Here is a 17,679-nt window from a genome sequence, read left to right as displayed (position 1 = left end):
CTGTTAAATTTTTTCATTTTTTTCTCTCTGTACTTCAGTTTAGATAACTTTCAGCATATTTTCAAATTTACTGATCTTTCATTCTTACCTGATTAATTCCATCCATTTTTCAACTTTACATACTTTTTGTCTCTAGAATTTTATCTGGGCCCTTTTTAATACATCATTTCTTCATCATTATGTGGATGATTTCCAGCATACTTATAATAGCTTATATAAAGTCCTTGACTGCTAATTTCATCATCTTGGTTATTTCTGCATTCTCAGTTGACTGAATTTTCTGCTAGTTGTATATGATAGTGTTTTTCTTCATATCATTTCTTCATATCCTTTTATTGAATGCTTAGTATTTGAATTTTACATTGTTGATCATCAGGTGTTGTATTCCTGTTAAGGAGTGTTGGACTTTATTTTTCAGAAGTTGTTACATTTGTCTGTGGCTTATGTTGTTAGGCCATGTGTAGGTATGGTTGAGCTGCGTTGCTAGAGTCTAAACTCCCCTGTATATCCACTGAATGCTCTGGATTATCAATAGATGCTTCACTGTGGTCTCATCTCTGACAACTGTGTGAACTTTGGATCTCTTTAGCGTATAGCCCTGGTCACTTTTTGACCAGTTTCATGGAGTTTTTCACCTGTGCATGCATGGGTTTTTCTGAAAGTCTTCACTGATACTTGGAAACTGCCTCTAGGCAGAAAGTTGAGGCAAACTTCTGGCTTATCTAATTAATTTTCCTTCTTGTGGATTATCATTCAGTACTGCCTGTGGCCTAATGTCTTTAAAAAGTTAACCTCAATGTATATTTTCAATCTATTTTTCCAGTTTTCTAGTTGTTTACAACGGGAGTGTATAGTCTGGTCTGTTTTTTCACCCTGGCTAGAAGTGGAAGTCATGGCCTACCATTTTATTTTCAAAACTTTGTTTTTTTTCCTACCCAGAATTAGCCTGAAATGCCTCATCTATGATTACTAATAAGAGATCCTGTTAATTTTGTTTGAAAAATTTAAAGGAACTAATTTACAGTTTTTCAACCATGTTATTAATAAAAATTAAATTTCCCTACTTTATCATAGTCTCCCTTTTTATCATAGTCTTTTGTCTATAACAGTTAAGGGGCAGGGGGAAACTAGATGTATTATTAAGTAATTTTTACTTTTCTCGTTTTTTAGACCTAAGGATTGTCTTCGGTCTATTATGAGAAGAGTGAACCACAAAGATCCTCACGTTGCTATGCAGGCTTTGACTGTGAGTGGTTTCGTTTTAACCTGTACCACAAAATTATCTGCCACAATGGAGCCCCTTTAACTTCTGATTTTGTGCTTTTAGCTTCTAGGAGCATGTGTATCAAACTGTGGCAAAATTTTTCATTTAGAAGTGTGTTCAAGAGATTTTGCTAGTGAAGTAAGCAACGTATTAAATAAGGTAAGGAGCATTATTTCCAGAAATTAATTAAGGCAGTCTTCTTTCTTCACATATTTTATTGTTTAAATCTTCACAAAGGACTATTCTGTGCTTTTTAAGAAATCCTTTCTAGGATGTGTCTATCCAGTATATAAATAAATATTATGTTTTGCTGAAGAGACTGCAGATTCATGTAACTTTGAGTTAGTTTTTTCAAGCCATATTAGAGTTTTTTAACCTGTTCTTTTCCATCATACTTTCATCTGATAAGAAAACAGGTATTTCTATATCTAATTAAATAATATCAGTCTATTTTAGGTACCGTTTTTGTAGGCACAAGGTATTTTCCTAATGGAAAACCTTTCAGAAATACTGCCAAAAGTCTATGGCACCGTTGAGTTTTTATCTTTATCAATAAGGCCACTTCCTGGCCATCACAGGATTTTAATACTATACTGCTGTTCTTACTGGCTGAACCCACAGCTGGAGTTGCCTCAAAAGTGGTGGCAGGAGAGTTCCCACAAGGGACCGCCCCAAACTGTTCCAGATAGGGCCAGATGAGAATCCAAAAAAAGAGGCACTAAATGCCAGGGTGATCACTCTAAAGCATTTATTAGGGAAACTTATGAGGGCTGCAGATTTATAGGAGGATTTAAGGAATTTGACCCCAGGTCGGGGCTGATTTCTATGTTTTTAGCAACACATTTGATCTTTTAGTGTTTTGAGCCACAACCTGAACAACTTTATCAGTGCCTAAAAATGTTCAAGGCCCCAGTTTGGGTCCAAACCTGTGGTGGAAAACATGCAGCTGGCTGGGCCGCAGAGCGGGACAAGGCACTCTGCTTTTCTGTTGCGACACAGAAAAAAGCAGTGAGAACGGGTGACCCTACAGCTGCCCACTCAACTGCGTGTAGAATTCCAGTCACACAATTCAGGAAAGTTTTAAATTTTCAATTAGTAATAGGTGAGTTTTCCCAGTAAAAATTTGTGCATTCTAAAGGTAATTATTTTTAGCTTTTTTAGGGGGAGTATTATAAATCAAGAGAAAGTTTTTGTTTGTTAAAAGGGAAAATGCCTCATGTTTTTGGGAAAAATGAGTAGTTCTAGGTTACAGTAGGAAAAAAGCTGTATAGAAATATAGTAAGAATTTACAATTCTGTACTTTTTGAACATTATGGTTAAGTGATAATTCTTTCCCTTGCCTGCTTTATGCATTAATATTTAGTTATTTTCTACTAATTAATAAATATTGTCTTTTAACGTCCTGAATGTCCGTCGAGATGTACAACTGTTTATGAAGAGATTCTAAAACCATGTTTTTTGTAATATAGGTGAAAAATGTGGTATGCAAACCTGTGTATAGTAGTGCAAATAGTCATTTCAAAAAACGACTACCTATAGGCAAGAGGACTTCTCTTTATTTTCTGAATGTTTTACAATGAACATATTGGTTTTGTACTTAATAACGTCCCACCGTTTTTTTTGTTTTCTTTTTTTTTTTTTCCGAGACTGCGTCTCGCTTTGTCACCCAGGCTGAAGTACAGTGGCATGATCTCAGCTCACTGCAACCTCCGCCTTCCGGGTTCAAGCGATTCTCCTGCCTCAGCCTCCTGAGTAGCTGGGATTACAGGCATGCGCCACCATTCCTGGCTGGTTTTTGTAAGTTTTAGTAGAGACGGGGTTTTGCCATGTTGGTCAGGCTGGTCTCGAACTCCTGACCTCGTGATTGCCCGCCTTGGCCTCCCAAAGTGCTGGGATTACAGATGTGAGCCACTGCACCCAGCCAACATCCTGCCCTTTTTAAAAATTTCCTTTTATTAAACAAATTAAGTTCATGTATAGTCTCAATAAAGCATTTACAAATCCATTATATGCTCGCTGGCCAAAATACAGATTATGTGCACTTAGGAAGAATTATTTTTCTTCTAATAGAGTAATCTAAAAGTCTAACCTTCTCCACTTTTAGAAGCTTTAGCTAATTATTTAGTAAACATTAATTTGAAATACATTTATGACATTTCATAGAGGAGTTATCTTCACTTTTCTCTGCTATCTGTGAAGGTTTCTTTATATCTATTACATCAAATAATAAGACTTTAGATTATTGCCACTCTGAAGATACATCAGTATTTTAATGAACTGGCCAGGTTTTTTCCCATAATAAGCAGTAAGTAAAATAATTTATTTTGAAAACTCACTACATTTATATCTTTCTTTAATACAGAAGAATAGTGCCCTGCACACTTGCCTTAGACTAACCTGAATCAGTGTTGTACATCAACCATAAAGAGTTAACGTTATTTTGAGCTGCATGCGGTGGCTCATGCCTGTAATCGCAGCACTTTGGGAGGCTGAGGTGGGCGAATCACTTGAGGTCAGGAGTTCAAGACCAGCCTGGCCAAAATGGTGAAACCCCGCCTCTACTAAAAGTACAAAAATTAGCTGGGCATTGTGGTGCGCGCCTGTACTCCTACTTGGGAGGTTGAGACAGGAGAATCGCTTGAACTCCTCCCACTCCTGGGAGGCGGAGGTTGCAGTGAGCTGAGGTCGAGCTACTGCACTCCAGCCTGGGCCACGGGGTGAGACTCTGTCTCAGGGAAAAAAAAAGGAAAAAAATAGTTATGTTATTTTGAAGAAATTCAATTTTCAAGATGATTAACATGTAATGTATCTCAAACCAGGCCCCAGATAATTAAGCATCATGAAAAAAATGCATAGTCATGAACATTAAGAAGTCAGGAATTCTGAATAAAGGAACCATATCATTTATTCTCTTCTCGCCTTCCAACTTTCGTATTGCTTTGCAAAAAGCAAACAGACGCTTTTCCTTGTCTTACTGATGTACAAACCTTGCTTCATTGCAAAATATTGTGAAGTCCTTTCAGATCTCCAAAATGTTATTACCTATTTAATGCTTTAATTTTTAAGTGAGATATATATTATGGGTTTTTTTCATAGTGTGAACATTCGTTTTATTTCTAATAACTATATTTTCTTATTTGTCTATAGCTATGTGTAATTTGTGTTTCAAAAAATATCTATAACTTTATAATTTTATATTTAAAATGTCTGTATTAAATCATTGGCTAGGAAATTGGTGCTCTTTTATTTCTTTTTCTATTTTACAGGGTCATCCTAAAGTATGTGAAAAATTAAAGGCTCTTATGGTTGAATGGACAGATGAATTTAAGAATGATCCACAGCTTAGTCTAATATCAGCAATGATTAAGAATCTTAAGGAGCAAGGAGTTACGTTCCCAGCTATTGGCTCTCAGGTATTTTGGGAATGAAGCTGTGTGTGTGCTGCAGTTTGTTTCTCTTAAATAGCTATGTTTATTTGAATTTTTTTCTTCATTCCCTGGTAATTTTTTACTACTTCAGAGGAATTTTCATTAGTAATACTAATTGTATCAGTAACTAGTTGTATTGGTAGTTAGTAATACTAGTTTTCTGGCATTCAGAGGTGCCAGAAAAGTATTACAATGGAATATTAATGTGCTCTAACCTCTCTCCTTCTTTATAAATGAATTGGTTTAACAATTTGCAGTTTTTGAAATGTTTTGGTATTGTTTTTGTTTGTTTGTTTTTGAGACGGAGTCTAACTCTGTCACCCAGGATGGAGTGCAGGGACGTGATCTTGGCTCACTGCAATCTCTGCCTCCTGGGTTCAAGCGATTCTCCTGCCTCAGCCTCCTGAGTAGCTGGGACTACAGGCACGCAAGGCCACACCTGGAATTTTTTTTTTTTTTTTTTTTAATAGAGATGGGTTTCACCTTGTTGGCCAGGCTGGTTTCGAACTCTTGACCTCAGTGATCTGCCTGTCTTGGCCTCCCAAAGTGCTGGGATTACAGGTGTGAGCCACCAGCCCGGCCAGTACAGTTTTAATAATAGACACAAAATAGCTTTATTAATTAGGTAACACTATCTTGTTAAATGCTCTTAATGCTATAATTGTCTACAAAGAATGACAGCTCAAAAATCAGGATATCCTTAGAAGTTAGGGATGACTTGAGAGATTCTTTTGATGAGGAAATTTATGAATTCCTGTATTAACAATGAGAGGACTCTAGAAGGAGTAAATGAGAAGAGAAGCACCTGAAGCATTTTTTCCTTAGTAAGAGCCGACCAGTACAGACGTCTTCCTTTCCCCAGTGGATATGAATAAATAGCTTAACTTTCCTCTCCTGTCTGCCCTTGTGCCAAAAAAATTCAATCTTTAATTTATGTCATATAGAAAAAAATCAAGAAATGTCTTTTTTATTCCTATTTCTATTTTGGGTAACCTTCCTTTAGGATGCCCAACTAATCAAGAGGCTTAAAATATGTGCTGATTTACTGCATTGTCTTTCCCCAGTTTATTGACTGGGACAGACTATAATGAGTGACGTAAAACCATGAACGGAAATCTGTGAGTGTGGAGGGCTTACATTTTGACCACTTCAGGGAGTCATGTAGCTTATCTACATTGATCCAGACCTACGTGTGCTTTCTTCCCAAGGCATTTCCAGTTTATCTGAGCGCTCTTGAGATGTGAAGACTCAAAAATGTATTTGGGAGAGGAAGGAGGCAAAGGACATTTTTCTTCTTAAAAAAAATTTTTTTTTTTTTTTTTTTTTTTTTTTTTTTTTGAGACGGAGTCTCGCTCTGCCGCCCAGGCTGGAGTGCAGTGGCCGGATCTCAGCTCACTGCAGGCTCCGCCTCCCGGGTTCACGCAATTCTCCTGCCTCAGCCTCCCCAGTAGCTGGGACTACAGGCGCCTGCCACCTCGCCCGGCTAGTTTTTTGTATTTTTTAGTAGAGACGGGGTTTCACCGTGTCAGCCAGGATGGTCTCGATCTCCTGACCTCGTGATCCGCCCGCCTCGGCCTCCCAAAGTGCTGGGATTACAGGCTTGAGCCACCGTGCCCGGCCTCTTCTTAAAAAAATTTTTAATTTTTGATTGGCTTTACAATGATAAATTATGTCTTTGAAAATTCATTCATTAATAATTGATAGCTGGTTGTTACTACTCAGTCTGGTTTCTAGAATCTGTATAATTAAGGAATAATCTTAAGCAGAATAATCCAAGACATTATACATTCGTTGACAACAGAAACAATGTTTATTTATCAAAGAGTAGACTCACTGCAGAGAACCCACCTAGAATAGGTAGAGAAAATACAAGCCCACTAAATATCTAGAGTCTTTGGTTCTTGTTAACTCAGAACGCGGTTTGACCAGCATCACTGGCATGACCTGGAAGCTTGTTAGAAATGCAGCATAGTTGAACCCACTCCAGACCTATGGGTTCATCATCTCCATTTTAACAAGATCTTCAGAAGATTAATATGCACGTTGAGGTTTGAGAGGCACTGCTGCTCTAGAGGACAGCGTTCAGTCCAAGTGAAAAGCGCATTTCAGTCCACAAAGGGACTTACTCTTGTAAGAAAAGGAAGAATTAATGATTGTGCCATATGTACCCTTGTTTGATTAATCTACAATCTTAGCCACGGAAACAGTTTTAGGGAGCCTCTAATCTAATCCGCTCATTTTTACAGATGAGGAAACTGAGACTCAGAGTGGTTAAGTGACTTGCCCAGGGCCACAGCTCATAGTAGAGCCCTGGAACTAGAACACAGGCATGCTGATTCTCAGTTCAGTGTTCTTTTCACTGCCCGAGTCTGCCTTCTTTGATAGAGAGGTTAGTGAATATGTGTCTGTCCAGACCAGGCTTCCAGTGGAGTGAACACTGGCAAGAGCATTATGTCTTGATTGGTAGAGAAACTAGCTTATTCTCTTGTTCAAGAGATTCAGGACATAGAGGAGCAATAGTGAAGACAGGACTTACTTTTCATCCTTTGATCTAGATATTATAAAGTATGTAACAGCTAATCTTGTCGTAGTAGCTATATTTCACCTACAAGAAATATATATATAAAGTAAAATATGATGAGGTACAATTATTTTTTTAGTGGTTTCTGAAAAGCTTATTAGAAACCCTACATGTAAAGAGCTTCACATTAAATGAAAAAAATAAATCATCTAAGTTCAATTGCAGAACTCCCTGTAGATTTTAAAGCCACTTAGTTACTTAAGTTATTACTGTGTTTTCATCAGACCAGATTTTTGTTAGGGCATGCTTAACAAAAACCTCTGAAGATATATTTTTCTTTTCTTTTTTTTAGCCTGGCTAATTTTTTTGTATTTTTGATAGAGACGGAGTTTCACTGTGTTAGCCAGGATGATCTCGATCTCCTCACCTCGTGATCTGCCCGCCTCGGCCTCCCAAAATGCTGGAATTACAGGCGTGAGCCACCGTGCCCGGCCAGGCATTTATTTTTAGAAGAGCTGAGAAGAAAACAACTTTTTGAGGTTCACGGAATACAACTTTAAACACTCTCAATTCTGACCTATCTCTAGTTTCAGTTTTCTTTAGATAATGTTTTAATTATCAGACACTTCTGAAAACTAAAGGTATGCCTGGTCAGAAATAACTTTTGTGGTTTATATAAATTTTTGTTCACAATTTGGCAAACTTCACAATTAGACAGATTTGAACTTTTATGGTGTGTGAAGAAATCTCTACCAGTCGAGAAGTGCAGAAACGAACTGTGATATGTGAAGCCGTATGTTCCTGAACTGCACTTTTCATTCAAAGTTCCTTTCTTTCATCAGGTTCTAAATGTAACAATAACACTTGTCTTATTTAGTAGCCAACTACAGTAGCAATGCTGCTAGCCTACTTCTGTCTTTACATCAAAAGTTAGTGCTAACAAAACTGCATCAGCATGAGTCAGGTGACTTTATCACTTTTCTTAATATTTTTACATTATTTTCTTCTGTACTCAGATGAAAAAAATATACTTAGAAAAACATCTTAGCCGGGCGTGGTGGCGGGCGCTTGTAGTCCCATCTATTTGGGAGGCTGAGGCAGGAGAATGGCGTGAACCCGGGAGGCGGAGCTTGCAGTGAGCTGAGATTGTACCACTGCACTTCAGCCTGGGCGACAGAGCAGGACTCTGTCTCATAAATAAATAAATAAATGCCTGTGTGTTTGTTTGACAATACGAAATCCAGTAAGTGAGGAGTGTAGAACTGTATTTTACAATAATGTCGAATATTTCTCCTTTCATACCCTCAACAAACATTTATTGATTGCTTGTAATATTTAGGCACATTCCCTCAGGGAACATACAGTCTGGTTGTGGAGACAGACATGTAATCAGACAATTATAACAGAAGCTGAGATTATTGCCTGTTACGATGTTCCAGTCACTGTTCTAAGTGCTATACATGTGGCAATTTGAATGTTTTTTAGAATTCCATTTTTAAATTGTTTGCCCTGAGAATGACAATATACATTTATAACTTTTCATGATCTACTTTGAGTTAATATTTGATGTAAAATATAGAAACTCTGCATCCGTAGAGGTCCATTTATGCTGTAGTTGTCATGTGTATTACCTCTACATACATTATAAGCCCTGGAGGTAATGTTACATACTTTTTGTTTTAAACCCTGAATGAGCCCATCTCATCTAATGTTGGAATCACATGTGTTAATTTAATATTCTAAATAGGCTGTGAGGTGCCCATGAGGTGTAGGTGCTATTATTGTACTCATTTTATTGATGAGGAATTTGAGGCACCAAGGCTAATTTGCCCAGTGTCATCCAGCTAGAAAGTGGTAGATCTGGGATTTGAACTCATGTCTGCCTGACTCCATAACTTACATTCTTAACCACTCATATCACAGTACCTTGTTTAAAGGTGTTATCATAAGAACAAACAAGAGAATGTGTAATTAACAGGTTTAGGGATGCCTCATTGAGAGTGATATTTTAGCTGATTACTGACTGATGTGTTCAAACTCAAAAGGGAAAAAGTGAATGGAGCAAAAGGAGCCATAGTGGGAGAACGTTGTAAGGAGAAGCAAATGAGTGTCAGACTTGTAAAGTACTGGTATATAGACTGCTCAGGAACTGCTGGCAGTTTCTGGTAACTGGTAGAATGATTGGAAATGAGGTTGGTAAGATAGGCAAAATTCTGATTTGCCTTGAATGCTTTGCAAAAACTGAGAGGCCATGGAGCCCATAGGCTTAGAAACTTATAATTCTAGAAGTGTGAATTGATTTATATGTTTGTTTGTTGTGCATTCTCTTATTTACACAATTTAATAGAGGCAGTGATATACTGTCAGAATTAGCTACTTGTAATTTGGTTTACAAAATAGGATTTTTGAGTATTTATATCGTTATATATATTTATATGTATATGAGTTCCTGAAGGTAACATCCTGACACTTGATCCAAAAGGATATGATAAATATAACTATTAATAGATATTAAAGAATTTTTAACTATTTATGTTTAAAGTAATTATCTCTTTCTGTCTCCCAGCCCCTTTTCTGGTTTCGGAGTTTTTTTAAACACATTGAAATCTTCTGTAGTCTGTCTTCTCTGATTTGTGTAGCATATGCTTTTAGTTGAACCTCTTGACACAAACCTGGGAGGGTATGCCTAGGCTGCCTCCTGTAAGTGTCCGGTTGCTCTCTGTGTCCTCCAATTCGGATTCTTTTCCCTCTCCCTTTAAGGTGGAATCTGCTGCAGTTTGGATTTCTTTTTTCGGAAATCTGTGCTAGATTGATGAGAAAGGTTTTACAAATTCTTAGGGGTAGGTAAGAGGAGGAGAATTTGATAACAACCGTCAAATACTGTGTTCCTCTTTTTTGTCAGGCTGCAGAACAAGCAAAAGCAAGCCCAGCTCTTGCAGCCAAGGATCCTGGTACTGTGGCTAATAAAAAAGAAGAAGAAGATTTAGCAAAAGGTACGTTTTTAAGTCCCTGATGGTGGGAAGAAGATAAGCCTCTGTTTTTTCTCTGAGATATTTAAAAGATAAAATAAATAGAACTTTATAGCAAAAGCTGAAATCTACTTTGTTGCCCTCCTCAGTATTCTTTCCTTTCCTCTTGAGAGGCAATTACTGTTACATGTGTCCTTTCAGTCTATGTTTTTATGACAGTTTTTTACTATACTGTGTATCCAAAAACAGTATCAAGTACTTTTTTGTGTCTAACAAGTTTGTTTTTCATAGGTAGTACACTTGAAGTGCCATTTGCCACTTGCTTTTCTCATGCAACATTATGTTTAAGATCTATTCATGTGACATATCCATTAACGCTTCTGTAATATTCCAGTGTACTAATGAGTGTACCACATTTTTCTATCTTTCTACTGATGGATGTGTGGATTCTTTCTGATTATTATTATTATTATTATTATTATTATTATTTTTACTAAAATTAAGCTGCAGTGAGTATTCTTGTACATATTCTCTGTGCACATGTATGTGACTGTCTCTGTTATGTGTGACTAAAAGCAGTATTGTTGGATCATGGCATTGGTACATCTTCAGTTTTGCTAAATGGTTCTATGATTTCCTTTTCCATTAGCAGTGTATGAAAGCTATGATTAATCTCTGACAACACTTAGTAATCTTAAGGGTTTAACTTTTGTGAATCTGGTAGGTTTAAAATGATGTCCTGTTATTTTAATTTTAATTTTTTTGATTGCTAGTGAGACTGAGTTCTTTTTTGTATATTCACTGCTCATGATGATTTTCTCTTGGGTAAATTGTCTTTTGTTAAATAAAATAATGATATGTAGAAGTCTTTATTTGAAATATTAATTTGTTATCTAATTATTGTAGATATCTAGTCCTGGTTTTTGACCTTAACTTTGATAATGGTGTATTTTATCAAGTAGAAATTTTAAGTTTTGAGAAGGCCAGAGCTGTTTGCTCTTTTGTTATGATTTTTACTTTTTAGTGGCTTTTAAAAAATACTGTTCTCTACCTCAGGGTCCTAAAATGTAGTTTTCTATATTGACTTTTAGTAGCTTTAAAGTTTTGTTTTCATATTGGTTCTTTTATTAATCTAAAACAAGAGTGGAGGAGCAGAAAGGGCTCTGGGTTGAGTTGGAAGCAGGATAATCAATGCACTGAGATTACATTTCAGAGCCTGAATGACATATGGTGATGGTCTGCACTGGGGGAGTAGTGGTGGAGATAGAGGAGACACATTTGAGATCTATTTTGGTGGATTTGTTACATTGAGTCTTTAGACTGCTAAGAATTACCCTTGGAGCAATAAAATCCTGATTCTCCAAGATTAAGGCTTTGATTTAGTAAGTCTGCAGTGAAGCTTGATACTCTTGACTTTCCAGGCAATTTTGATGATTATTTTGAAAACTTAAGCTATAGGAATACATTTAAAAGGTCAAGGAAAATGCAAAATATCTGCAGCTGAAAAAGAAAAGGAGATCTAAGAGTTTGTATTTTTTATTACCCAGAATAATTTACATTGTATTTGTTCAGTAAAAATAGGAATTACCACGCTGTTCCAATTTTGTTAATTTATTTTTAAACTTTCAGTTGTGAATGAATGAATAAAACTGACAACATGATTTTTGTTCAATATATCAGGATGTGTTCTAGTTTCTAACTATGCTGTTGAAGGAAGAATACCTTTTACCTTGATGTCTTTTTCTACTTCTTCAGATTGTTGGATATAATAACATTTTGGATTTTTAAAAACTCATTGTTTTCTAGCCATTGAGTTGTCTCTCAAGGAACAAAGGCAGCAGTCAACCACCCTTTCCACTTTGTATCCAAGCACATCCAACCTCTTAACTAACCACCAACATGAAGGCCGAAAAGTTCGTGCTATATATGACTTTGAAGCTGCTGAAGATAATGAACTTACTTTTAAAGCTGGAGAAATTATTACAGTTCTTGATGACAGGTAATGTTAATATTACATTTAAAATTTGTATGAAAGTATGTATGGCTTCGGTGTTTCATATTATTCCTGTTGATCGCAGTTACCAAATATAATAATAAATATTGGCCCAGATGCTTCTCTGTATGGCAGACAGTTGGCTGATTTGCTTGTGTTATACTCAGTGGATTCTTATTTTGTTGTTTAATTTTTTTCTTATTTATTTCTTAGTTTTTAATTTGTTTTGGAGGCGTAGTTTAATCTATTCATTTTTGGTTCTACCTAATAATATAGATTGTTACATTATTTAAAAAGGTACAGTTCTGGAAAAACACTGAGTATGTATATGTACTTCATGGAATTTGTAAGAAACATATAATCTATTGAGTTTTTATACACAGAACAGTATGTCCATATGAAACAACTTTATTTTATATGGAATTATACATTTATTCAGGAGGTGATACGGTGCATCAGTTTTTTTACTCTAGCTTTGTGATGTTTTACTTGAAAATGAATTGTTACTGATGCTTGTTACTGATAATGCAGTATTGAAATTTACAGGAGTTTTTAAAAAATCAGCTCAAATTGATTTAAAGTTCTTCCTGTAGTATCTCTCTTACTTACTACCTTAGTCCGTTTGGGCTGCCATAACAAACTACCATGGACTAACTGGTTTAAAAACAACAGGAATTTATTCCTCACAGTTCTGGAGTATAAGTCCATGGTCAAGGACCCGACAGATTGACTGTATGTGGAATGCCCACTTTGTGGTTTGTAGAAGGCTGTCATTTTGCTGTGTCCTCCCGTGGCAGCAGGGGCAATGAGCTTTCTGGGGTCTCTTTTATAAGGTTGCTAATCCTGTTCATGACCTAATCATTTTCCAAAGGCCCCCCCTTGTGATACCATTGCTTTGGGGGTTAGGATTTCAACCTGTGAATTTCGGGAAGACACAAACATTCAGACATATTTTAACATTTTTTTTTTATTTGTTTGTTTGATTTTTTGAGTGGAAGAAAATGAAGTAAAATTTGAGCTGGTTGGCTGGAAATTGCACAAAACCTTGCATCTGTTCTTTCAAAAACATTTATTAAGTGCTTGCTAGCTTTCCATATACTAGAGTTTACACCTAGGAGTGTACTCTTTGTGAATGTTTTACACTGTGAACAGCGTCATCTTTCATATTTGTTCTGTTGGGAGATAAAAAGAAAAACCTTGCTAATGTGTACTGGAAAGAGCAATGATTTAGGAATGGAGACTGAAAGTGAGAGCCTGTCTTTATATCTCATTACAAAGACTTCTTACTCTGGAGCCTGTGAACCACCTGAAGCTGACAATTTTTTCATATGGGTACCTCTTTTTTGGGAGAGAGTCCATAACTGCAAAGCATGCATCGACAGTCAAAAGGATAAACAACCCTGTGTTTAATAGCTTCTTACCTTTTCTGAGGCTGCTTCTTTTGTAATAAAGGAAGATTCATTGGCCTTTTCAGTGGGTTATTGTGAGATTCAAATTTTGTAATAGTGTAAGTTAAATACTACAAAAGATAAAGATTTATAGAAATAAAAATGTTGTGGTAAAGCATTGTTTTCTGTTTGTCATAGTGATCCTAACTGGTGGAAAGGTGAAACCCATCAAGGCATAGGGTTATTTCCATCTAATTTTGTGACAGCAGATCTCACTGCTGAACCAGAAATGAGTAAGTATTTTCCAGCCTGCCAATAAATAATGTTTTCTAATCCTTTTCTTAATGGAAGTTGAGTAAACTGAACTTTTTAGAGCAGCGTTGCCCAGGCTGGAGTGCAATGGTGCGATCTCGGATCATTGCAACCTCCGCCTCCCAGGTTCAGATGAGTCTCCTGCTTCAGCCTCCCGAGTAGCTGGGATTACAGGTGCCAGCCGCCACTTCCAGCTATTTGTGTGTGTGTGTGTGTGTGTGTGTGTATTTTTAGTAGAAACGGGGTTTCACCATGTTGGCCAGGCTGATCTTGAACTCCTGACCTCAGGTGATCCACCCACCTCAGTTTCCCAAAGTGCTGAGATTACAGGCGTGAGCCATCGTGCCTGGCCTAACTTTTTTTTCATATATGTCTATGTAGAGGTTGTTGTTAAAATGCAAATTCATTAAGAAGTTTTACAGAATTTATACATTATATGTTTTTCTTACCAGTTCATTACAGTGTGACAAGTACAGTATAACCTCAGGGAGAATTTTTCCTGTTCAAAGGTTGGGACTGTTTCTCTAGTGTGTAGTCCCAGACTTGAAAACAGTGGTCTCCAAGCAACATGTCAGATATTCAGAAGGAACCATTTTTACTAATCATATAAAAGTTTGTTTGATTTACAAACCCTGCTGACTAGGATAATAAACTAGAAAGTGGGGCCGTGGAGAAAAAGTGATACCAGTGGCAGGCTTAACAGTTTCAGGAGACATAGCTACATAGTCGGTCAAAGTAGTGAGAGACAGTTTACTGTATTTCTACATAATACTGTGCTTTAATGAATCTTCATAATGATGAGTTTAGTCATCAAGCAAAGTTTAAGTCATAATCTCCCTCTAGGAAAACAGAAAAATAGATCTGTGTTGGTTAAATGGCATTGCGTAGTGTGCTGACTCTTTATTTAAACAGCTTCTATGTGTAGGTTGATATGCTATAGTTATTTGGCAAAATAGCTCATATTATCTTTTTTTAATGCTAGATAGAAGGGATCAAAGAAAATTACAAACCACAAGATGCTTAGGTGTTTTTTAGTTTATAAGAACTTTAAGAAAAAAAAATCTTTGTCCCGGTCATCTTTTTATTTCCAGTAGCTCCTAATAGTGAATCTTACAATACATGCTACATAAATACTTATGGAATAAATGATACAGAAATATATATGTTAACAATAAAGAGGCCGGGCGCGGTGGCTCAAGCCTGTAATCCCAGCACTTTGGGAGGCCGAGACGGGCGGATCACAAGGTCAGGAGATCGAGACCATCCTGGCTAACACGGTGAAACCCCGTCTCTACTAAAAATACAAAAAACTAGCCGGGCGAGGTGGCGGGCGCCTGTAGTCCCAGCTACTCCGGAGGCTGAGGCAGGAGAATGGCGTGAACCCGGGAGGCGGAGCTTGCAGTGAGCTGAGACCCGGCCACTGCACTCCAGCCTGGGCGACAGAGCGAGACTCCGTCTCAAAAAAAAAACAAAAAAAACAAAAAAAAACAATAAAGAGACACTTCACTTCTCTTTCAAGAGAAGGCTTGAACAGCAAACCAGAAAATACAGATCTTTAAGAAAATGATGCACTCTCATAGCACTGCCAGGGTGCCTGGTGTCATGTTTATAGAGACACATTGGTGAGACCCAGTCTTTCAATGATGTTTTCTATGTCTGTGAGAGTTCAAAAACATGTCAGCCTTATTTAAATGGCATTGCGTACTATGCTGACTTTTTAATAACCTGGGCTAGTAATGATGTTTTGTTTGTTTTGGGACTTTTTTTTTTTTTTTTTTTTGGTCCTGAATCATTTCCTGGAGAGGATAGAATTGCTTGGAGTTCTGTTCAAGATAAGGTCCAGGATCTCATGTAGATCCTGGATCCATTTCATCTTTTTTTTTTTTTTTTTGTCAGTCATATAGCAATGCAGCCTCCATATGAGTTTTCTAGTTTTTCTCATGTTTTTCACTCTGGACAATCTAAAAGAGAAACTGAAGCATCAGAGCTTATGTAATGGGGTTGTAGTTCTCAAGCATGGAGAGCAGGTGCTAGCATGATCCCCAGAGCATCATTCTTTTGAGGAAATAGAAGCCCACTTCACTTAGCATGTCAAATAGAAATGGCTGCCCTATTTAGCTTGCTTTTGGTTTGGAGATACAGTAAAATATTGTGAAATCTTTTTGTTATATATTGTATATAAATAAAAATTTTTTTTACACACACATAGTATTAGTTCCTGTGAGAAAAGGGGCTGCAAACTTGTGCATCAAGAGCTGTTAGACTATGAAGTCTGCCATGTGTTTTCTTGTGGGTAATGGCCAATGCAGTGCTATCCCAGCTTTCTACTTGTAATAGCTCAAGATATAAAAAGCAAAAATGTCTGCTGCAGATGTTTCTTTTCCTTTATAGGAAACTGAATCAGCTGAAACTTTTTTTTGTATGTAGAATTTTGCTTTTGGTGACTTGAATGGAATGATTATATTTCTTAGGTTGGAAATTAAGCTATTTCTGTGTTATACAGAAGCACACAACATAGAGTACCCAAGTGATTGGACTTCATGTTCTTCGGGTAAAATCACAGGCACAGGCCAGATTCCAGTAGTATGGGCTAGTAGAACAAGATTGATTGGCATTCAAATCCAGCCTTTGTCATTTATTAGCTTTCTCTTTTACAAGAATTTTTCATCTTTCCAAACTACCTTATTTATAAAAAGGGCATATCTCATAGGATTGTTTTGGAGATTCACTGGAGGAAATGTAATATTCCATCAAGCATACTCAATAGTTTAATAAACATTATTTCCCTTCCTTAAATTGCCCCCTCCCATCTCCCTTTCCATCATGATTCCTAATATTTTTATGAATTGATCGACCACATTGATGCAAGGATTAAAAAGAATAGAAAGGAAATTTGTTTAGTGGAGTCGTATGTGCCTTTCAGTAGTATTTGGAGTTTATTATATAGCTATCGTTATGTTAAATCATTTTTAAAGATTGCTTTGGTGAGTAGGAGAACTATGTGCTTCTGGCCAATGGGTTGTTGATCCCTCAATGACCACTTTTCATTGTCAAATAATAATATTACATATCTAGAAAGTACAGGCTGATTTGTTGGAAAACTGAGATCCCTGCCAAGGCCACTTGCAAAGTTCTCCACTGGCATGAACGTCATTCTCTAAAAGCCTAAGTGGCATGCCAGATAATATATAGCTGATTTTCCCGTTCATTACATTGGAGTAATGTGGATTTTCTATCAAACCAGGTTTTTTTTTTCCTGTGAAATGAGATTTTTTTCTTGAAGGATTGGTAATTTAAAAAGAGGGTTTATTTTAAATTGCAGAATTTGGCCGGGCGCGGTGGTTCAAGCCTGTAATCCCAGCACTTTGGGAGGCCGAGACGGGCGGATCACGAGGTCAGGAGATCGAGACCATCCTGGCTAACATAGTGAAACTCTGTCTCTACTAAAAATACGAAAACTTAGCCGGGCGAGGTGGCAGGCGCCTGTAGTCCCAGCTACTCGGGAGGCTGAGGCAGGAGAATGGCGTGAACCCGGGAGGCGGAGCTTGCAGTGAGCTGAGATCCGGCCACTGCACTCCAGCCTGGGTGACTGAGCGAAACTCCGTCTCAAAAAATAAATAAATAAATAAATAAATTGCAGAATTCATTTAGGCCATTGAAAAACTTTGCTTTTGTCCTCCAGCTTACTAAACTCTGATATGTAGTAGGTGATTAATCTTTTTTCAGAAATACAACTCTTCTTATTAGTGAAATCTCTTTTTATGGAAAATGTAAAATGTTTACAAGAGAAAATTAAGAAATCCA

General features: G+C 37.0%; 1 protein-coding gene across 5 annotated transcripts in view; it reads left to right on the top strand.

Moving 5' to 3' along the window:
* Positions 1-17,679, top strand: part of LOC105488228 (signal transducing adaptor molecule) — an 82,152-nt gene that overhangs the window by 41,628 nt on the left and 22,845 nt on the right. For 4 of the 5 annotated variants that reach the window (XM_011752098.3, XM_011752096.3, XM_024794875.2 and 1 more), the window contains 6 exons: positions 1,171-1,246; positions 1,328-1,423; positions 4,531-4,677; positions 10,116-10,206; positions 11,989-12,181; positions 13,762-13,856. In XM_011752098.3, the coding sequence (XP_011750400.1) occupies positions 1,196-1,246; positions 1,328-1,423; positions 4,531-4,677; positions 10,116-10,206; positions 11,989-12,181; positions 13,762-13,856 (673 nt within the window). In that variant the 5' untranslated portion in view covers positions 1,171-1,195. Of the gene's footprint in view, positions 1-1,170; positions 1,247-1,327; positions 1,424-4,530; positions 4,678-6,431; positions 7,082-10,115; positions 10,207-11,988; positions 12,182-13,761; positions 13,857-17,679 lie in introns of those variants that run through there. The other variant, XM_024794876.2, reaches the window with a different exon arrangement.

The sequence above is a fragment of the Macaca nemestrina genome, chromosome 9, assembly GCF_043159975.1.
Source record: "Macaca nemestrina isolate mMacNem1 chromosome 9, mMacNem.hap1, whole genome shotgun sequence".
Classification (NCBI taxonomy): domain Eukaryota; kingdom Metazoa; phylum Chordata; class Mammalia; order Primates; family Cercopithecidae; genus Macaca; species Macaca nemestrina.
This window is presented reverse-complemented; position numbering and strand designations above follow the sequence as displayed.